At 44.3% G+C, this 23644-nt stretch overlaps 1 protein-coding gene across 1 annotated transcript in view; it reads left to right on the top strand.

Moving 5' to 3' along the window:
* LOC147684246 (putative cation-transporting ATPase 13A4) overlaps nt 1–23644 on the top strand; it is a 385092-nt gene that overhangs the window by 132183 nt on the left and 229265 nt on the right. The window contains exon 10 of the mRNA XM_086944646.1: nt 343–513. Coding sequence (XP_086800772.1) covers nt 343–513 — 171 coding nt within the window. The remainder of the gene's footprint in view (nt 1–342; nt 514–23644) is intronic.

The raw sequence follows: 23644 nt of genomic DNA on the forward strand, positions 1-23644 counted from the left end.
CAAAGCAGATAGCAAGTATGAATCCCAGTACATGACGGGCCTTTGCATGTGGACATCAGCACATCTTATATTTTACAATATTAAGCATTTTTAGAGTTGTTTGAATGGTAGGTGCCTCTCATTGTATTGCAAAGGGTTAAAAAACTGTAGATTCAGTTTAGATCAATCCAGAACATGCTGCTAAAATATATGCATTGAATAGCCAATCCCCCAAAAAAGTCAGAATACTATAGTGTTTTATTGCCACAAAATGGCTTCTTGCAGTTTTGACAAGGATTGCAGGGTTTGGAAAAAAGGTGATGGGCAGTCCTTTGTCTAACGTTATAACATTTGATCCCTTAGGTGAGAGTGTGCCGGTTACAAAGATCCCACTGCCGAACATCAACAACTCCATTCCATGGAAAATCCATAGAAAAGAGGATTACAAAAAGCACATCCTGTTCTGTGGGACTGAGCTCATACAGTCAAAAACATCAAGGATGGAACCCGCAAAAGCAGTTGTACTTCAGACTGGTGAGTTCTTATAGTCGATTGACATTACTTCAACCATATTGCAATGGAAGACTGTACTACTCAATGTCACTAGACATTTTAGTTATTTTTAGAATGACAAGGTATACTATGGATACTACAGCAATCCAAATATGTTTTCTAAAATTTTAATTCATCTACTCCATAAATATATGGAACAGTTTTGTCATTCTTTATTGCAAGGATGAGTAAGTGGCAGGTTGAGTGGGTGTTTGGTTTCTGAGTGGCAATATTTGAGAGTGAGTGTCTGTGTGAATGGCTGTATGGGTGAGTGAGCAGATTTGTGAATGGGTATGTAAGTGGTTATGTTGTCATGTGAGTGAGTGTGTGAGTGCTTGTATGGGTGAGTAACTAGGTTGGTGAGTGACTGTGTAGGTAAATAAAAGGTTGCGTGAGTAGCTGGGTGGGTATGTGACTTTGTGACTAGCTGTCTGGGTGAGAGACTGGTTGTATGAGAGGCTGTATGGGTGAGTGAATGGTTGTTTGAGTAGTAGCACAAGTGGGTGAGTGGGAGTGTGAGTGGCTCTATGGAGGAGTGAGTGGATTTGTGGGTACTGGTATGTGTTTATGAATGGGTATGTGAGTGATTGTGTGGATATGTGAGTAGAGGTATGAGAGGTTGTGTGTGAGTTTGTGAGTGGTTCTGTGGATTATGTAATCAGTGATGTAATTTGACATGTCATCAGTGATTTTACTGACCATGTCATGAGTGATGTAATATGTGAGGTAATAAGAAGTGGAATTGCGGGGGTGTAGTTATAGTTAGCTCAGGTAAATATAACTACTGAATTTCAATGGTTTTATGCAAGTAAATTCTGAGCTTATCTATAATGTCCCTGTAACCTTTTTTTGGTGTGAATTTCTAACTTTTTTTATATTCCATTTCCTAACTATAAGGCCCCTGTAACCCTTGGGTTTTCAGTAAATTTCAAAGGTTTTCCAAATTCTCTAGCTTAACTATAACATCCCTGTAAATTGCGGGCGTCCAATCAGCTCTCAGGAATCCTGCTGTGTCAGACTGGAGGTAAAAGGAGATCTTCTTGGCCCCCATGGACCCACAGCATACAAGAGGACTTTATCCCCCAACCAGTAGTGTGCTAGGAGGTGCATTTGCAGAGTGGTGGAGAAAGGGGATCGGGTTTTCGAGCAGCATTCAGCAATCACACTATGTGGGACTTAGTGAAGGTAACGGGAGTAGTTCTTGTCCCCCAAAAGACCCTCAGAATCCAAGGGTTCATCCCCAAACAGTAGTACGCTATGAGGAGTGTTTGCATAGTTATGGAGAAAGGGTCAGGACCTACGGCAACTTGCTGAGACTGGCTTTTTAAACATATTTTATTGTTTTATTAGGGAAGGAGGGCCATCCCGCCATACTTCGCGGGCCCGATTTTGGCCCTAGGGACCTCATTCTCTGGGGTCCAGTCTTTAAAAAATATATATATATTTGGAGGGAGGGGCTGCTTAGCCCCCCTCCCCAGATTGATATGGCCCCTGGGGACCCCATCCCTCATGTTCCAGCAAACCTATAATAGGGGAGCGGGGCACGTGGTCCAATTTAAGTCCTCGGGACCCCATTCCCTGAGGCCTGCCCATGTCTGCTGGGTGCCTCCACTGGGACCATAGGGGAGCCTCAATGCCCCAGTGGTCTTTGCCAGCTCCCATCCTCCTCTGGGAGCAGGTATTGCTTTTAGACATAGGGAGCAGCTAAGCTAACTCTGTCTAAAGGCAATTATGCCCAACTTCCAGCAAACAAGATCATTTTTTATGTTCTCACTTTTCAGAAAAAGAGTGTTTGCTGTGGCTTGGCGGGTGTGGTAAACCTCCTGCCAAGCCACAGCAAACAGCTTTGTGCCAGGGTTTGGCACCCTGGGACATAGCAGTAGCCAGCCCTGGGGGGTGGTTCCCATGGCTATCTAAGGCTCCAAGAGGGAAGACGCATGGCCCCTCCTTTCTTAATAGTTTTAAATTAAATTAAATGTATGTAAGAAACGCATCAGGGAGGGCACTTGCTCTTTCATTTTGCTAAAATAAATACGCACTGCTGCACCTTACTTATCGTAATGGCTTGGTGATTTGGCATCAAAAATTCAGCTTGTGGAGTGGAGGTCTGCGCCCATTTGAACTGCTGCCATAAGCAGTTGGGATCCTGCTTGTTATATCATAATATATATGTGTGTTTTATTTTTATAAATAAGTATAGTAGGTATGCATATTTTCAAACTAAATAAAGATATTTAATTTCCATTATATTAATGTTACTTTTTACTATATTTATATTTACTACTTATGTTTATATATATTAAAATACAATATTTTTGACAACTATATTAGTGACAACATTATTTTATTTTCAATATTTTTGTCATTTGCAACACAAGTATAGAAAAACAAAATTTTTGGTTAGATGTTTTTTATACAATATTTTTATATCAGATTATTGTTGTTGATATTCTGTCAGTGAACCGTTTAATGATTGGATTGAATGTAAGGCCCAGTGGAGAAAAGGACTAGCCTACCTACAAAAGCTAACCCCACAATGCATCTCTTTCACAACCTTCAATCTGTCTCTCATCACCATATCAATAAATGTCCCTGCAACAGCCTGGAACATGGGGACCTACCCATGGCAGCATTGGGCTCAAACTGTGGCATAGCCTGGATACACAAATCAGAGCTGAATTCTACATCGAGGAAATATCTTAAAATGGAAGTTAAGTCTTCAAGAATTTGTTTGTCTAAATCCACTTCTCCTGGATCATGACACAAGAATGCAGGATGGTGGACCCTGACTCTATCTCCTGAATCTTATGTCTAATTGCACGTTGTTCAGTCTGATATTCCGCCATAAGAAGAAAAGCATTTCAGAGTTATTAGAGGGTGATGACTGGCACCAAAAGACATTAAAAAGCAGTGAACAAAAATGACTGAAATTAAGGATAATGTGTGTATTGAATAAAACACATTACTTCCATGCTCATTGAGCTTCTGATTGAAAACTGGTAAGCTAGAGCCTTTTCAAATATGTTCTCAGACAAAACATGTACACAAGAGAATGGTACCTGAATGAATAGGCAGGGAACATCACCATGTCAAGAAAAGGTGAAGATAAAGGGGAGGACAAATAACAAAAAGAAACACTTGCACATCTATCCAGAGAGTGAACCCACTCACAGGCTAACCAGCTAGTGGTCCTGATTTCAGCCTCACCCATCAATAGGGTGGATGGGGAGAACACCTAAAAGCCCAGTTCCCAGAAGACCTCCCTGTTTGGTCTGTGGATTAGAGAGTAAAAAAATGGTTATTTCAGCTCTTTCTTGAAGGAGGGAAAGGAAATTGTGCAGACGAGCATATCAAAGCATTTGCACCTTCTGTTGAATCAATGGTTAACAGTACATTTGTTTGGCCTGCACATGCTAATTAATCCTACAGCAACATATGGCAAAGCACGGGCTCCAACTTAATCAAAAGACGAAGCCCTCCACACTTATTCTATCTAGAAGGCTTATCCTTGGGATCAGCGAAAGAGTAGAAGTTTTTGGGGGTCATTTTTGACTCAAGCGGTACATTTACTAGCCACTGCTGTTCAATCCCAAGGAAAAGTAATTCTCTAATGTCAGCTTTCTGCTCCCTGAGGAACACCTTGAAGGGCAATCCTCACAGTGACAGGACACCACTTTTTGTTGCTAATGTGCTGTGTCTATTCTTTAATTTGTAAGAACAATCAGTTTACTATTAAATCATTGATTTCACTGGGCTCTAGAGGCAAGATATAATTTTTTTATTGCTGCTACTCATCTTGTAGTTTTCAAAAACAAATAGTTTACTGACAAAGCCCTGATAGCACTTTCCTCTAGGTACAGGACATAATCTTTTTACACCAAACCCTGATAGCACTTTCCTCTAGGTAAAGGACATACCATTTATACACCAAAGCCCTGATAGCACTTTCCTCTAGATACTGGACATAATCTTTATACACCAAAACCCTGATAGCACTTTCCTCTAGGTACATGATATAATCTTTATACACCAAAGCCCTGATAGCACTTTCCTCTAGATACTGGACATAATCTTTATACACCAAAGCCCTGATAGCACTTTCCTCTAGGTACAGGATATAATCTGTATACACCAGATCCCTGATAGCACTTTCTTCTAGGTACAGGACATAACATTTATATACCAAAGCCCTGATAGCCCTTTCCTCTAGGTACAGGACATAATCTTTTTAAACCAAACCCTGATAGCACTTTTCTCTAGGTACAGGACATAACATTTGCACACCAAAGCCCTGATAGCCCTTTCCTCTAGGTACAGGACATAACATTTATACACCAAAGCCCTGATAGCACTTTCCTCTAGGTAAAGGACATAACATTTATACACCAAAGCCCTGGTAGCATTTTCCTCTAGGTAAAGGACATAACATTTATACACCAAAGCCCTGATAGCACTTTCCTCTAGGTAAAGGACATAACATTTATACACCAAAGCCCTGATAGCCCTTTCCTCTAGGTAAAGGACATAACATTTATACACCAAAGCCCTGATAGCACTTTCCTCTAGATACAGGACATATTCTTTATACACCAAAGCCCTGATAGCACTTTCCTCTAGAAACAGGGCATCATCTTTTTACACCAAAGCCCTGATAGCACTTTCCTCTAGGTACAGGACATGATCCTTTGACACCAAACCCTGATAGCACTTTCCTCTAGGTACAGGACATAATCTTTATACACCAAAGCCCTGATAGCACTTTCCTCCAGGTACAGGACATAACATTTATACACCAAAGCCCTGATAGCCCTTTCCTCTAGGTACAGGATATAATCTTTATACACCAAAGCCATGATAGCACTTTCCTCTAGGTACAGGATATAATCTTTATACACCAAAGCCCTGATAGCACTTTCCTATAGATACAGGATATATTCTTTATACACCAAAGCCCTGATAGCACTTTCCTCTAGATACAGGACATAATCTTTTTACACCAAAGCCCTGATAGCACTTTCCTATAGATACAGGACATATTCTTTATACACCAAAGCCCTGATAGCACTTTCCTCTAGATACAGGACATATTCTTTATACTCCAAAGCCCTGATAGCACTTTCCTATAGATACAGGACATATTCTTTATACACCAAAGCCCTGATAGCACTTTCCTCTCGATACAGGACATAATCTTTTTACACCAAAGCCCTGATAGCACTTTCCTCTAGGTACAGGACATGATCCTTTGACACCAAACCCTGATAGCACTTTCTTCTAGGTACAGGACATAATCTTTATACACCAAAGCCCTGATAGCACTTTCCTCTATGTACAGGAAATACCATTTATACACCAAAGCCCTGATAGCCCTTTCCTCTAGGTACAGGACATAACATTTATACACCAAAGCCATGATAGCACTTTCCTCTAGGTACAGGATATAATCTTTATACACCAAAGCCCTGATAGCACTTTCCTCTAGATACAGGAAATATTCTTTATACACCAAAGCCCTGATAGTACTTTCCTCTAGATACAGGACATATTCCTTATACTCCAAAGCCCTGATAACACTTTCCTCTAGATACAGGACATAATCTTTTTACACCAAAGCCCTGATAGCACTTTCCTCCAGGTACAGGATATAATCTTTATACACCAAAGCCCTGATAGCACTTTCCTCTAGATACAGGACTTATTCTATATACGCCAAAGCCCTGATAGCACTTTCCTCTAGGTACAGGATATAATCTTTATACACCAAAGCCCTGATAGCACTTTCCTCTAGATACAGGACATATTCTTTATACACCAAAGCCCTGATAGCACTTTCCTCTAGATACAGGACATATTCTTTATACACCAAAGCCCTGATAGCACTTTCCTCTAGATACAGGACATATTCTTTATACACCAAAGCCCTGATAGCACTTTCCTCTAGATACTGGACATAATCTTCATACACCAAAGCCCTGATAGCACTTTCCTCTAGATACAGGACATATTCTTTATACACCAAAACCCTGATAGCACTGTCCTCTAGGTACAGGACATAATCATTTTACACCAAAGCCCTGATAGCACTTTCCTCTAGGTACAGGACATAACCTTTATACACCAAAGCCCTGATAGCACTTTCCTCTAGGTACAGGACATCATCTTTTTACACCAAAGCCCTGATAGCACTTTCCTCTAGGTACAGGACATAACCTTTTTACACCAAAGCCCTGATAGCACTTTCCTCTAGGTACAGGACATAACCTTTTTACACCAAAGCCCTGATAGCACTTTCCTCTAGGTACAGGACATAACCTTTATACACCAAAGCCCTGATAGCACTTTCCTCTCGGTACAGGACATAACCTTTATACACCAAAGCCCTGATAGCACTTTCCTCTAGATACAGGATATAATCTTTTTACACCAAAGCCCTGATAGCACTTTCCTCTAGGTACAGGACATAACCTTTATACACCAAAGCCCTGATAGCACTTTCCTCTAGATACAGGACATAACCTTTATACACCAAAGCCCTGATAGCACTTTCCTCTAGGTACAGGACATAATCATTTTACACCAATGCACTGATTGCACTTTCCTCTAGGTACAGGACATAACCTTTATACACCAAAGCCCTGATAGCACTTTCCTCTAGGTACAGGACATAACCTTTATACACCAAAGCCCTGATAGCACTTTCCTCTAGGTACAGGACATAACCTTTATACACCAAAGCCCTGATAGCACTTTCCTCTAGGTACAGGACATAATCATTTTACACCAATGCACTGATTGCACTTTGCTTATCTTTGGACTTCATTATGCACCAGCAATCAGCGCTCTCCCATGTTATATTGCCAAATGGACTGACAGCACTTAGTTTAATTTCACCTTTCTATTGAGACATTTCCAATTGCTTCCTGCATTTTATTTATTTAGTTAGCTACAGACATCATGAATGCAACAATGCATGGTTAACTGCCAGCTCCCAGACAATACTTACCTTTCTATGCTGCGGACCATAACCAGGTCCTTGCAGGCAACAAACTACCAGCAGCCTACAACAAGTAACGCTAACAGTGTCACGGGTCCGGACACTTTACAGTTAGTTGCAGTTGTTCCGTGTCCTAATACTTTAGCCTTTAAACACACTTTTATGTAATAATCTAATGATAGGGCACTCTCATTTTATATGGGTTTTAATTGTACTTTTTAATTTACTGAACAATAAATTTTCCTTCATTTATTCACAGTGCATTTGTTGTTGAGATTTGCCTATGGAACCACCAAACAAACCCCATTATTAGAATTAAAAATCAATCAGTTGAGAAACAATTGATGTACGATTTGGCAATGGAAATGTTCTATATAAGACAGTTCACACTCTCATAAGAAACACTGAATTACCCACCCACAGCCCATGCATGCATAGTCCCCATACCACGTGTCAAAGTGGATAATGTGGGCCATGAATATGTAGCAACATACTCCATGAATTGTCCTACCATTTGTTTTAGATTAGTTAGCATGTCACTTCCTTGCACCTTCTTCATCTTCAACAAAGTTTATTCGGCTTTAAAAATAAAACCATGAAAGTCAAACAACCTACAATATTCCATCATTCAGGTTACAGGTTGAAAAAAACGAAAAAATCCAGATAATCAAAACACAGAATAAAAGTACATGATTTTCCATGCAAATGCACATGTTAGTAACAGCTTATGCTAAGTCTGTTGGAGACCCGTAAAAAATTGAGAGTGTACAAGACGGTGTCGCTAGTGAAAAGTTGTAAAAAGATAAATGCTGGTCCCACCCTCCTAAAACCCATTTTTAAAAAAAATGGGAATAATAAATAGCTTTCTAGGTACAATATAAAAAGTAGAAAACATTAAAATGTGCAGCATGTCCTGAGGAGACTCTCGGTCGCAGTCACAGGGCATGAGGCACTGGCCTCTATGGGAACCTTGGGGGTGTGCTAATAAGTAATGAAAGAGGTTGAGCCGAAACCTTGTCAATAAGAAATGGTCGAGAATACTTTTAAGCCCTAAAAGGTAAGGCTCAATAGTAGGCACAGTTTTCAATACAGCATACTTTCGCACACTAGGTTTACACAGCTCTTTACCCTCTCTATCACAATGACGTGTTCTTAAATAAATCTCCTTGGCCCAAACAAGGTCCCTTTTTTTAATTCCTTCAGGTTTCGTGTAAAGATCTGCTCTTCCTAGCCTGACGAGTCCAATTCCTATGTATTGGAGCCAGCAAATACGTGAGGCATGATCAAGAGAAAGTATCACAACTTTGCTAAGTGTATTCTCTTGCTTCGGCCAAATCTTAAGCCACAGGGCCAAAGGGCGGAAGGCCAGATCATCAGCAAGAAAAGACATCCCCAGTTCCTCATGGACAGCATACGATGGCGTGCCTTGCGGGACAGAGAGAACTCTTCACAAGAATGAGTTCTAAGTGCTCCGCACAGCCCAAAGCTTGGTATGACCCCATATCTCACTCCTGTATCTAACCTTTGAGATACATTTTGCCTGATAAAACTTCAGGAGGGCCTCTTTTGGTTTCCCTCCCACTCTACTGGCAAAGTTAAAAACTGCTGCAGAGGCTTTCACTAGGTCCCCTTTCTGGCGCTTAAGCAAGGGGCGCCAGGTCAAGGAGTCGTCAAACACTATTCCCAAATAGGAGAAAACATTTACTTTAGGTATTGGAGAGCATCCCAGTTTAAAAGTGGGCTGCTTTGCCTTGCCGGGCCCCAACTGCATAATATATGATTTAAAATGATTCACCGACAAGTCCAATTCCTCCATGAATGAGGCAAAAGAATTGAGGAGAAGATGTAAGCCCCTTGCAGTCCTTGCCAGGAGGACTGTGTCATCCGCATATAAGAGGACCGGAAGGCTGCGCTTGCCTACCTGGGGGGTGTCTGCTTTTGTTGCTAGGAGGGCCTTCTCTAAAGAATTGATGTATAAATTAAAAAAGAAGGGTGTGAGGATACACCCCTGGCGCACCCTCTCTTAATGTTAAACTGGCAAGACACTTTCAAGTCCTTTGAGTAACGTACTACTGCCCTGCAATCTCGATGGAGATCCCTCAGAAACACAAGGATGTTATTATCGATGCTGATGGATGACTTCAGCTGCCATAGCTTGGACTTTTTCACACAGTCAAAGGCTGAGGACAGGTCCATCAAGGCTAGATATATAGGGCAGGCACGAGCCACCATGTACTTATTCAGGACAAGATACAGATTTATACACCGCTCCACAGTGGATCGACAAGGCGAAAGCTGTATTGGATCTCAGATAAAAAATAGCTTTCATCCCCCCAGGATACCAGTCTATCAAGAAGCATGCGGCCCATCACCTTCACCACAGATTCCAGGAGGGAATTGGGCCTGTAACATGAAGTACTGTCCCAGTCACCCTTATTTAAATATCAGGACTATAGTCGATAAAGCCCAAGAATCAGGCTGGCCAACCCGGACCCAGTCATTAATATCAGCAGTAAGAATGGGAGTCCAAGTATCTACATGGGCAATGTAGAGGTCAGGCGGAATCCCTTCTCACCCTTAAAAGTGGACTGGCGAGATGCTAGTGCAGCCTTATAAGCTCTGCAAAGACCTTTAACCACCACCGTGTCTCAGGGCCTGTCGCTCAGAGCCTGTCTCAACTTCCTAGAGGCCTGCTAACACACAGAATCAAACCATCTTGGGTCTGCTGGCTCCCTGCCCCCATCCGGGGCACGCAGAAGCCTCCATATGACGGTGGACATGGTACCAAAAGTGCCCAGGATGTCCGAGGCACTGGCCTCGCTGTCGAGACATGTGGCAAACTCCCCACGACAATGCGTTTCGAGGGACTCGTGAAATAACTCTGGTTCTATACACCCCCACTTTGAGGTCCTCCCTGCCTCGCCCACTTTAAGAGGGACTCCTCCCGCACCCACCTTGGAACGTCCATGTGCACGGGATCAGCCTGGTATTATACAGCTAGGATTATAGTCACTGAATTCACTTGTCTGGACAGAAAAATCTGTGACCAAGGAAAAGAAGGGGGTAAATACAATGGTAAAATCTACAAAAGTCTCACACCCTCTACCGATAAAAGTGGGATTAATATCTGTTTTTCCTGGGGGCAGCTTATTCGTGACTAGAGTTAAGTCTAATTCTAAAAGGAGTAAATTAAGCTCAATACCCTGAGGGGTTTGTTCCATAAGCAGGCCTGATTGTCCTGCCCAACCCATGGCTTCCACTCCTTCTAATGTAATATCCCCATACATGTGGATATTAAAATCCCCTGTTAAGAAGATATGATAACAATTCTGGATATTCAGGATGCAACCCTGCAATACTGACAGCAACTGTGTTATAAATACACTCACTCTCGTGTGTAGCTCCCGCATTCTAAAAATTTACCAAAAGGAGTTTACTCTAGCCACGAGACAGCAACAACACTTGTACGTAGGGCAAGGCATGGAGTACATATGCTGAAATGTCAAGGACAGCTAATGAGACAAATATAATAAGCCCCCCTTTTTCTCTCCCTGACAAGGACGGGATAGCTGGGACAAAGAGGGTTTTATAGCCATCCAGGTGATAGTTGTACTCAATGGACCAGGTTTCCTGGAGACATATTACCTCAAATATTTTCACAAGGGCCAGCCACCCAGGGTTGTTGATCTTACTTGCCAACCCGTGATAATCCAAGAAAGGAACTTACACCCACCGTTCTTACTCGTTACCTGTTACAGGTATGGGAACTTTCCCTGTGTGACAAGGATCACAAGGTCCGAAGGACCTGCACAGAGTCAATAACAATCTTCCAAAGTACTCAGTGCAGCAAATCTGTTTACAGTGCTAACCCCTGTAACCCCTTCCATGTGACCCCCATAACCCTCCTCAAAAGGCCACTCATGTTGGGGTCCCAAATAGGGAGTGCTGGGTCGATAAAAAAAAAAAAACAACGGGAGTGCCAGAATTTCAGAGTTCACCTATAATCAAACTGCACTACTGAGCTTAAAATGTGATTTACAATACATGAATTGTTAAAATTAACAATGATACAATCTGCCTGCCAAGATTTGTTTGTGACACCAATGCACGGTGTCCGGCACGCCACACAAATTAGATTTTTCACCCGAGGACCAAGGGCAATGTTAGAATTGAACCAGTGCACAACCTTGTTCTTTAGCTGAAAAAAATCTTCCTTGGTCCCGGGTTCAAAATGCGGTACGTTGGCTAGCACCACAACAAGTGGGTGGACTCAGAAGGAAGGTGAACAGAGCCCACACTGCAGGAAGGGGGCATACCATCAGGACCATCTCGCCTGTCAGCATAACGAAACAGACTGCCAACATTTACACTCTGAGGTTGGCGAGGTTGAGAGGAGGAAGAGCTTGGGATGTTAACCCCCCTACTGGTAATTGGGCGATTGGGTGGCGCAGGCCTGGTCATGATTGGTCTGTAGTAACTGCTGCCACAAGGTTTGACCTTTGTGCTGCCGTAGACTTCACTACGTTCCTACCCCCGCACCACTGCCGCTGGAACTACGGATAGCAGTACAAGATAAATGCCTTGCAGGGGGAAAGTTTGCAGTAAGAGACGCACGGTCCCTTTGCTAGGAGGCTGCTAGTTTGCTGAGGTTCTTTTTCAGTGCAGAAAGACTGTGTAGAATGGGGTCCAATTTGGGTCCAGAGCTGACAATAAGACTGCTTAAAGCGTATGTAGCGTAGTTGCCTCCAGATGGGCGTTGCTGGGTGTGCTACTGGAGTTGACTGAGTCCTGTTTTCTTACTTCGGTTCCATGTTACCCCCACTGATGGGCACTTCCTCTGTGCGCCTCCTGCACTCAAGCCATTACCAGGAAGCTTTCCTGGTCCGGACCCAGAAGCTGGAAGTAGAACTGGTGAGAGCACGCCATGCTGTGTATCGACTGCTGGAGAGAGAGGAACAATGCCACCCAACCTGAGATGGCAACACAACCTGGTCTACCGAAGAGGACTGGAGCAGGGATTGAGTGTCAACAAGATAGGCAATTTATGTTCTTGGGCATGCAAATGTCGGATTATACTGCAAGCTCAATGAAATGTCCAGTACTTTTCTTTTAGAATTTAAATTGCATGGGGCAGTGGAGTCAAACAGTCAGGGAGAGGTGTAGCGCCACGGCCAGGGCGACTGACGTTGGAATCTGGGGATCACGGTTTGATCCCTGGCACCTGCGGCAGGTTAGCCCAGAACCATGTGACTCTGGGCAATAGCTCGATTAATCTTCCCGACGGCCCCCAGCGCCTAGAGACCCTTACGGGTGAGTGTTCGCGCTTTACAAATGTGGATTATTATTATTATTATTTACTCTCAAAGGAAGGTGTAGCTTAGGAATTATGCATGTGTATGGATGCTTCTCATTTTATAGAGCTACTTATTTCTTTGGGGCACATTGCAGTCTGTTATTTTTTGCGCTACTACAGAAATAGATCAACCATAAGTCCATATTGCCCCTTTTCCCACTAAAAGCATAAAATGCCACAGGACGATTGGGGAGATCAGAGCAGAACAGTGAACCGGTGAACGAGATAGGCGTCAGACAACCCGTTCGATCTCCTTGTCCAGGACCCCAGCTGCATGCAGTAAAAAAGCATCCATAGTGCTGCCAATGTGTGAAGGCTCTTTGCTTGTAGGGTCCGCCACCACCCTGCGTCTCCCCATTATGGGTATACCTGATGTTTTAGAAACAAGGGTCAGGGCGCCTGGGTCGACGCTGCACCTGGCACACGTGAAAGAAAGATTTACTGGTTGGAAACAGTGAGCAGTTCTAACCACTAGAGGGATACAAATTCCAGACTTTTTTATTAACTCCTTAGCCGGTAAGATACTGGTACTCCAGCCAAATAGTTGGTACATGGACAAGGAATAATAAGGTATAGTAATGTCAAAAGACTGATGCACTGCTCTGCATCCTCCACGTTTTTATGAGTGCTTTCTACTGCTTTTCCCTAATTTCTTAATGCTTTCTCATTCCTTTCTGTAGTATCCTGGTTTGGATGCCATGTGCTTTTTCCCATTAACCTGTCTTGCTGCTCAGCCTATGTGTATGAATGGTGGAATGTTGGAGTGTGTGAGGTCATATAGAATGTGTTGAATGCCTGGTGGATGGATGACAGTTGGAAGAGAGGGCTGAGTAGCAAGAGAGCTGCTCCTGGTGGGGCTTAGGAGAGACTTGAATGATACTTGAATGATTACATGATTTAACCTGAAATCCATCAATAAACCATCATCAATCAATACTACTCGGCTACAGATTATTTTATTATATTTGGCGACGTTTGGACTACCTACACGGCTTGCAACTTCAAGGATCTCCATGAAACTTCATGATCAAGATTTTCAAGTAAGGAAAAAGAATTTCTTAAAACTATTCAAAGTTTACTGGCACCCCATCCAACAACAAAGCCCCACCAGTGACTATCCACTGGTCGCCCTCCAAATCGGATGTGCCAGTCTATTCCTGCATACAACTTAAGTGTGCCAGTCCCTGTACAACCCTTCTTCCTACCAGCTCCTACTTGTTATTGTGAGCATTGCTTGGTTAATACTGTAGAGCGTCAGGGACTACTGTGCTGGTAAGAGACATTAATCTTTGTTCAGCATTCTTTAAAAAGAAAGGATGAAAGAGTAAATAGACTTATTTGATTCTTTCACGACATTTAAAAACCTCTGCGACTCGTGTTTAACTTATTTTATTAAAAAAAAAAGAGGAAAAGAAGATCTGTAAGAAAATACTGTAATTCTAAAACATCGTTAATGTTATCAGCGCTGGATGTGTGGAACATTCTCATTGTAATCTGCGCAGGAAGAGTGAAGATTTTATTTTGAATAGAACTGCCTAACGTGATAACATGAGAATTTATTTTGTCTAAATGAGCAAGTCAGGGCAGAGGGGAGGCAGCCGTACGTCATTGAAAAGATTTATTTATTTGCACTGAAAGTGAGGAACAGTGAAAATAAAAGCATGGAAATGTTTAAACCACAACTGAAGTTGAAATGGTAATGTGATCTGCCGGTTATACACGCACAAGAGACAGAGTGTGATTAAATCTTGTTTTACATGCTGTTTCAGTATAAACACAGCACGAGTGGCAAAGCACTTGGGCCCTTATTTATGAGGCCTTTCGTCAGTTTTGCGCCGCCGGTGCGTCACTTTTTGTGACGCACCAGTGGCGTAAAATATGCACCTTGTTGCGCCATATTTAAAAAGTGACGCATTTTGGTAGATGCGTCACTTTTTAAACCCCTGCGCCACATTATACCTGCGTCAGGTATAATGTATGCAGAGGGGGCGTTCCCCCGCAAAAAGCCTCGTAATAGTGACGCAGTGAAATCTATGAGATTTCACTGCGTCACTTTTAGGATGCTGTTGCGTCAAAATCTTGCGCCTGCCTCACAGCAGGCGTAAGATTGACGCAAGCCCTTTCACATGGGGCTTTCCCCATGTGAAAGGACGCATTGCTGGAGTTGCGTCACTTTTGTGACACACTCCAGCAATGCGTCACTTTTGCGCTTACAGATACGTCAGAAATACTGACGTATCTGTAAGTCCTTGCAACATGATGCGTCATACATTAAAAATGACGCATCATTAGTGTCGCAGGGAGTGCGCAGTGAAAAGTGACGCATCGCTGTTTTCACACAGCGATGCGTCACTTTTCATAAATGAGGCTCTTCAGAGGCACGAGGTGGAGCAGTCCTGTTGAGAATTCAAAAGATAACAGGCAGCGCAGTGTAATTAATCTCCTGGGAGTGTTAAAAGTAAACACTATCTGATACATACAATGGACGGACCATGTATTCACACATTGGCAGTTGGTCCGCCGTGTTAAAAGTAAACACTATCTGATACATACAATGGACGGACCATGTATTCACACATTGGCAGTTGGTCCGCCGCTTTTCTTTTCAAAACACAGCATGCAGCTCGTGCGAGCAGCCTCACCTTCTCGTCATTGTCCTTTCGTCAGTCCTCCGACGGTGTCCGAGGCTTCAGTGACGTCTTCTTTGTGGCAAGTCTGTGGGCTGATTCACGGGCTGATTCACGACGTTTGGGGACGTTTACGCACCTTGAACCTCCCGGCATCTCCCACGTTGACGTGCCACCATTTTAGTTTGCCATTTTATCGTCATCTCATGTGCAGTAAACATTCTTTTGCCGTTTCATTTCAGATTATATTTTCAGCGATAGGCTATTGCCTATTGTGTATCGGTGTTTTCTGCAGCGATGCGCACGCTTTCATTGCTTTTCCAGCCAAGTATTCCACGAACCTCCGGTGTGCCTACACATAGATTTACTCGAAGGCTTTGCAGCAGGTACTGGTTTTTTTTTGTTTCTTCGTCCTGCTTAGTACACCATCAGAACATAGCGCACCCAATTCTTCAGCGACGCGCACGCTAGTTTATATTTAACTAGCAGCCCGTCCTGACCTTGTCCGGGAGCAACAGGCTTCCCCGACCGCCGCCCGCCCGACATTGTCCAGCAGCCCGGGTCCCCGCCCGGCCCGTCCCCCACCTGCCCCAACCCCCGTCTGCCCCGACCCCCGCCTGCCCCGAGATGGGTTCCCTTACCTCAGCCGCCGCTCCTCCCGCCTGTCTGCTGCTGATATACTGCTTTAAATATGTCTGTTCTTCTTTGCAGAGGTGTACAGCTGACCAATCCTTTCTACAGAGTGTACATTGGCTGGGAAAGCTTACATCATAGCTAATCTTTTTGGCCTAGAGGTGTGTTAATGATTGCTGTTTCACAATAAAAATATGGGATCATTCTCTTTTCTCCTGCAGCCCGGGCCCCCGCCCAGCCCGTCCCCCGCCTGCCCCGACATGGGTCCCCTTACCTCAGCCGCCGCTCCTCCCACCTGTCTGCTGCTCGCACCGCCGCTGGCCTGTCCGCTGCTCCTCACGTCACCGCTCCTCCCCCGCGCCATGTCCGCCGCTCCCTTACCTCAGCCGCCGCTGCTCGCACCGCCGCTGGCCTGTCCGCTGCTCCTCACATCCCAGCTCCTCCCCCTCACCATGTCCGCCGCTCCTCATCGCGCTCCTGGACGCCGCTCCTCCCCGCGCTCCTGACGTGAGCACGCACGTCGCGGCCGGCGCTACTTCGGAGGGACTACTTTTTTTTTTACTGTAAATTTTTTAAATAACGTTTTGTTTTAAAATTTATATAGCCTATAACCATCTACACACCCTGACGATTCCAACGGTGTATCGGGTGTGTGGATTGGCGCTGTGGTTCCCAAGTTTACCCGCCTCAAAGGCTGAAAGTTCTTCCTTTATTATAGTAGTATAGATAAAGCTTACATCATAGCTAATCTTTTTGGCCTAGAGGTGTGTTAATGATTGCTGTTTCACCATAAAACACTGGATCATTCTCTTTTCTCCTGCAGCCCGGGCCCCCACCCAGCCCGTCCACCGCCTGCCCCGACATGGGTCCCCTTACCTCAGCTGCCGCTCCTCCCGCCTGTACGCTGCTCGCACCGCCGCTGGCCTGTCCGCTGCTCCTCACGTCACCGCTCCTCCCACGCACCATGTCCGCCGCTCCTCGTAGTGCTCCTGGACAGGTACAGGACATAATCTTTATACACCAAAGCCCTGATAGCCCTTTCCTCCAGGTACAGGATATAATCTTTATACACCAAAGCCCTGATAGCACTTTCCTCTAGATACAGGAAATATTCTTTATACACCAAAGCCCTGATAGCACTTTCCTCTAGATACAGGACATATTCTTTATACTCCAAAGCCCTGATAGCACTTTCCTCTAGATACAGGACATAATCTTTTTACACCAAAGCCCTGATAGCCCTTTCCTCTAGGTAAAGGACATAACATTTATACACCAAAGCCCTGATAGCACTTTCCTCTAGATACTGGACATGATCTTTATACACCAAAGCCCTGATAGCACTTTCCTCTAGATACTGGACATAATCTTTATACACCAAAGCCCTGATAGCACTTTCCTCTAGATACAGGAAATATTCTTTATACACCAAAGCCCTGGTAGCACTTTCCTCTAGATACAGGACATATTCTTTATACTCCAAAGCCCTGATAGCACTTTCCTCTAGATACAGGACATAGGGCCAGATGTAGGTAAGTATATTTTACCGATTCATAAATACCGAATTTTACCGATTCGGTATTTATGAATTGGTAAAATAGAAGGGGGGAGATGTAGATAGAATCGGTAATTGAATTACTGATTCTGTAAGAATCTGTATTTACCGAATCGGCAATACCGATTCGGTAATGCCCATTGATTCCTATGGGCATTGAAGCCCAGAGGAATCAATGGGCATTACCGAATCGGTATTTACCGATTCGGTAAATACCGAATGTTGCAAGGGTGCAGGGGGTGTCACTTTGACACCCTCTAGCACCCCGATTTCAGGCGTGTGGGACATGTGGCACACAGACATGCCCTAATTGGATTGGGTGGTAAAATACCGATTCGGTAAGGCCTGTGGGACTCAGAAGAGTCCCACCTACATCTCAAAATTACTGATTCGGTAATAATACCGATTCTGTATTTTACCGATTCGGTAAATTTACCGATTCGGTAAAATAGGCCACCTACATCTGGAATAGCCATTTACCGGTCGGTAACGGCCGAATCGGCCGTTAACAGTCGGTAAATGTCGACCTACATCTGGCCCATAATCTTTTTACACCAAAGCCCTGATAGCACTTTCCTCTAGGTACAGGATATAATATTTATACACCAAATCCCTGATAGCACTTTCCTCTAGATACAGGACTTATTCTATATACGCCAAAGCCCTGATAGCACTTTCCTCTAGGTACAGGATATAATCTTTTTCACCAGAGCCCTGATAGCACTTTCCTCTAGATACAGGACATATTCTTTATACACCAAAGCCCTGATAGCACTTTCCTCTAGGTACAGGATATAATATTTATACACCAAATCCCTGATAGCACTTTCCTCTAGATACAGGACTTATTCTATATACGCCAAAGCCCTGATAGCACTTTCCTCTAGGTACAGGATATAATCTTTTTCACCAGAGCCCTGATAGCACTTTCCTCTAGATACTGGACATAATCTTCATACACCAAAGCCCTGATAGCACTTTCCTCTAGGTACAGGATATAATCTTTATACACCAAAGCCCTGATAGCACTTTCCTCTAGGTACAGGATATAATCTTTATACACCAAAGCCCTGATAGCACTTTCCTCTAGGTACAGGACATCATCTTTTTACACCAAAGCCCTGATAGCACTTTCCTCTAGGTACAGGACATAACCTTTTTACACCAAAGCCCTGATAGCACTTTCCTCTAGGTACAGGACATAACCTTTTTACACCAAAGCCCTGATAGCACTTTCCTCTCGGTACAGGACATAATCATTTTACACCAATGCACTGATTGCACTTTGCTTATCTTTGGACTTCATTATGCAACAGCAATCAGCACTCTCCCATGTTATATTGCCAAATGGACTGACAGCACTTAGTTTAATTTCACCTTTCTATTGAGACATTTCCAATTGCTTCCTGCATTTTATTTATTTAGTTAGCTACAGACATCATGAATGCAACAATACACGGTTAACTGCCAGCTCCCAGACAATACTTACCTTTCTATGCTGCGGACCATAACCAGGTCCTTGCAGGCAACAAACTACCAGCAGCCTACAACAAGTAACGCTAACAGTGTCACGGGTCCGGACACTTTACAGTTAGTTGCAGTTGTTCCGTGTCCTAATACTTTAGCCTTTAAACACACTTTTATGTAATAATCTAATGATAGGGCACTCTCATTTTCCATGGGTTTTAATTGTAATTTTTAAATTACTGAACAATAAAGTTTCCTTCATTTATTCACAGTGCATTTGTTGTTGAGATTTGCCTATGGAACCACCAAACAAACCCCATTATTAGAATTAAATATCAATCAGTTGAGAAACAATTGATGTACGATTTGGCAATGGAAATGTTCTATATAAGACAGTTCACACTCTCATAAGAAACACTAAATTACCCACCCACAGCCCATGCATGCATAGTCCCCATACCAAGCGTCAAAGTGGATAATGTGGGCCATGAATATGTATGTTATGTTATGTTATGTTAAATTTAATTTCTATAGCGCACGGCTACTCCATTGGAGTGTCCCGGCACTTTATATTGGCAGCTCATAAAAAGAAAAACATAACAGATACAGACATTCATTAACAGCAGAGTGACATGTACTAAAGGGTAAAAAGCCAGGTTTTAAGGCCCTTCCTGAAGGACAGCAGATTAGAAGTACTGCGTAAGGCCAAAGGCAGAGTGTTCCAGAGCTGTGGTGCCCTCAGACTAAAGGAACATTCCCCAATACGGGCCCTCTTTACTCGGGGAACCGCCGCAAGAGACAGAGATTCAGATCGCAAAGATCGGGCCGGGCGATAAAAAACAAGCCTACGCTGAAGATATTTTGCTCCCGAGCCAAAAAGTGCTTTATGAGCCAGGGTCAGCGGCTTAAAAACTATCCGCTTCTGGATAGGCAGCCAGTGGAGCGACTGCAGAAGGCCGGACACTCTGGCTCGCCTGCGAAGGCCAAAGATGGCGCATGCAGCAGAATTCTGCACGACCTGCAGCCGCTGTACAAGATAATCCGGAAGACCCAGATAAAGGACGTTGACGTAGTCCAATCTGTAGCCAATTAAGGCTTGCACCGTAATCTTCCTGTGCTCTTCTGTGAGCAGAGGAAGAAACTTCCGGAGCATCTTGAGAATGCCGAAACAAGTGCCCATAAGACCGAGGATCTGAGATCTCAGCGTCAGACCATTATCGATCTTGACTCCCAGATTTCTTGCCAGCTGGGATGCCTGTGCTGGGGGGAACATATCAATCGGCCACCATGCTTGCCAGTCAGGGTCTGAGGTACAACCAAAGAACAGCACCTCCGACTTGTCAGAGTTACATTTAAGGCTGTTCTGCTGAAACCAATTGAAAACAGCCCGAGACATTCCCGAATGGTCTCTCCATCGAAATCCTCACCTTTCTTACACGTGAAGAGGAGCTGGGTGTCATCTGCATAAGAAACGATCTGGGCCCCAAAGGACTCCACCAGTGCCGCCAAAGGGGTCATAAAGATGTTAAAACGAGTCGGGCTCAACACAGAGCCCTGTGGAACTCCGACTCCCAATGGCGGCATCTCAGCGGAGCTGGAGGGGACCCAGACCGTTTGTCGACGGCCAGCTAAGAAAGATGTAAACCAGCTGAGCACCGTCCCCCTCAGACCGATGTTATAAAGTCTGGCGAGGAGCCCCTCATGGGGAACGGTGTCGAAGGCCGCCGACAGATCAAGCATGACAAGCATGGCTTTGCCTCCAGAATCCAGAGCCTCCTTAATGGCCTCAGTCACATCCAAAAGCGCCGTCTCGGTACTTAAATTAGGGCGGAAGCCAGATTGAGTAGAGTGCAGCAGGTCGTTGGTTTCTAAAAAAACAGAGAGCACGTTATGAACGTGCTTCTCCATAATTTTAGCCAACACTGGAAGGAGCGAGATAGGCCTATAATTGGCCAACACCTCGGGGTCTAGGCCAGGCTTTTTAAGGAGGGGGATCACCATTGCCCGCTTCCAAGCCTGCGGGACCATCCCCTCCCTCAAAGAGAGGTTCAAAAGTGGATTAACCAATGGGTTTACCACAGCCGTCATCTTCGCCAGAAATTTGTCCGGGCAGGGGTCTAACGGCGACCCCGATTTAAGGTTGGCCAAAAGTGCCAGTGACGCAGAAGGGGAGATAGGCGGAAAAACAGACAAGGCCGAATCCAGGGTAGGCGCTGGAACTGACCCAACCCCACTGCTGGGAGGCATTTCGACCGACCTCCCTGGGAAGGAGTCCTGGATCAATTTAATCTTATCCGTAAAAAACTTTGCAAGATCACAGGCCCTCGACTCAGAGGGAGCAGTTTGAGAGAGATTAGATCTAGGGGCCGTAAACTCCCTCACAACAGTAAAGATCTCCTTGCATGAATTGGAGGCTGCCTCTATCCTCCTAGCCTTTTTCTCACGAAGGATATCACGATGATAAGCTTTGATTGCAGTCCTATATGCAAGTCTGGCCATCGGATCGTACTGAGAGCGCCAGGCCCTCTCAGCCACCTTGCACTGGCGACGAGAGGCAAACAATGCTTCTGTGAACCACGGAGCAGAAACCCGCTTTGATGTAACCCGGGGAGCCAACACAGGGGCTAAATCATTCAGCCTCTCCGTCAGCCACAGCTGCAAAGAGTCCACATCCTGCTCAAGATCACCTGAGAGGGGACACGGATGGTCAAGAGAAGACTGAGCTAGCATCTCAGGAGTCACACGATGGAATGCCCTAGAAACAGGTCCATGCTGTCTAGGCGCATTGCTAGACAGTTTCTCCCTGCCCGGTACATAGAACCTGGCCAGCCTGTGGTCAGACCAGAGCACCGGAACAAGCTCTATGTCCTCTAAAGGGGCCGTGGAAAAAATCTGATCCAGAGTGTGACCCTTGTCGTGTGTGGGGCCAGAAAGAAAAGGCACAAGACCGAGGGGGGCATAATATCGAGTAACTTGTTCACATCCGGATCCTCACCCTCATCCATGTGGAAGTTGAAATCTCCCGCCAGCACACAGTGCTCAGCCCTCAAAGCTCAATTCATGGAGTATGTAGCAACATACTCAATGAATTGTCCTACCATTTGTTTTAGATTAGTTAGCATGTCACTTCCTTGCACCTTTTTCATCTTCAACAAAGTTTATTCGGCTTTAAAAATAAAACCATGAAAGTCAAACAACCTACAATATTCCATAATTCAGGTTACAGGTTGACAAAAACGAAAAAATGCAGATAATCAAAACACAGAATAAAAGTACATGATTTTCCATGCAAATGCAAATGTTAGTAACAGCTTTTCCTAAGTCTGTTGGCGACCCGTAAAAAATTGAGAGTGTACAAGACGGTATCGCTAGTGAAAAGTTGTAAAAAGATAAATGCTGGTCCCACCCTCCTAAAACCCTTTTTTTTTTTAAAATGGGAATAATAAATAGCTTTCTAGATACAATATAAAAAGTACAAAACATTAAAATGTGCAACATGTCCTGAGGAGACTCTCTGTCGCAGTCACAGGGCATGAGGCACTGGCCTCTATGGGAACCTTGGGGGTGTGCTAATAAGTAATGAAAGAGGTTGAGCCGAAACCTTGTCAATAAGAAATGGTCGAGAATGCTTTTAAGCCCTAAAAGGTAAGGCTCAATAGTAGGCACAGTTTTCAGTACAGCATACTTTCGCACACTAGGTTTACACAGCTCTTTACCCTCTCTATCACAATGACGTGTTCTTAAATAAATCTCCTTGGCCCAAACAAGGTCCCTTTTTTTAATTCCTTCAGGTTTCGTGTAAAGATCTGCTCTTCCTAGCCTGACGAGTCCAATTCCTATGTATTGGAGCCAGCAAATACGTGAGGCATGATCAAGAGAAAGTATCACAACTTTGCTAAGTGTATTCTCTTGCTTCGGCCAAATCTTAAGCCACAGGGCCAAAGGGCGGAAGGCCAGATCATCAGCAAGAAAAGACATCCCCAGTTCCTCATGGACAGCATACGATGGCGTGCCTTGCGGGACAGAGAGAACTCTTCACAAGAATGAGTTCTAAGTGCTCCGCACAGCCCAAAGCTTGGTATGACCCCATATCTCACTCCTGTATCTAACCTTTGAGATACATTTTGCCTGATAAAACTTCAGGAGGGCCTCTTTTGGTTTCCCTCCCACTCTACTGGCAAAGTTAAAAACTGCTGCAGAGGCTTTCACTAGGTCAAGGAGTCGTCAAACACTATTCCCAAATAGGAGAAAACATTTACTTTAGGTATTGGAGAGCATCCCAGTTTAAAAGTGGGCTGCTTTGCTTTGCCGGGCCCCACCTGCATAATATATGATTTAAAATGATTCACCAACAAGTCCAATTCCTCCATGAATGAGGCAAAAGAATTGAGGAGAAGATGTAAGCCCCTTGCAGTCCTTGCCAGGAGGACTGTGTCATCCGCATATAAGAGGACCGGAAGGCTGCGCTTGCCTACCTGGGGGGT

This window comes from Lissotriton vulgaris, chromosome 11, assembly GCF_964263255.1.
Source record: "Lissotriton vulgaris chromosome 11, aLisVul1.2, whole genome shotgun sequence".
NCBI classification, from domain to species: domain Eukaryota; kingdom Metazoa; phylum Chordata; class Amphibia; order Caudata; family Salamandridae; genus Lissotriton; species Lissotriton vulgaris.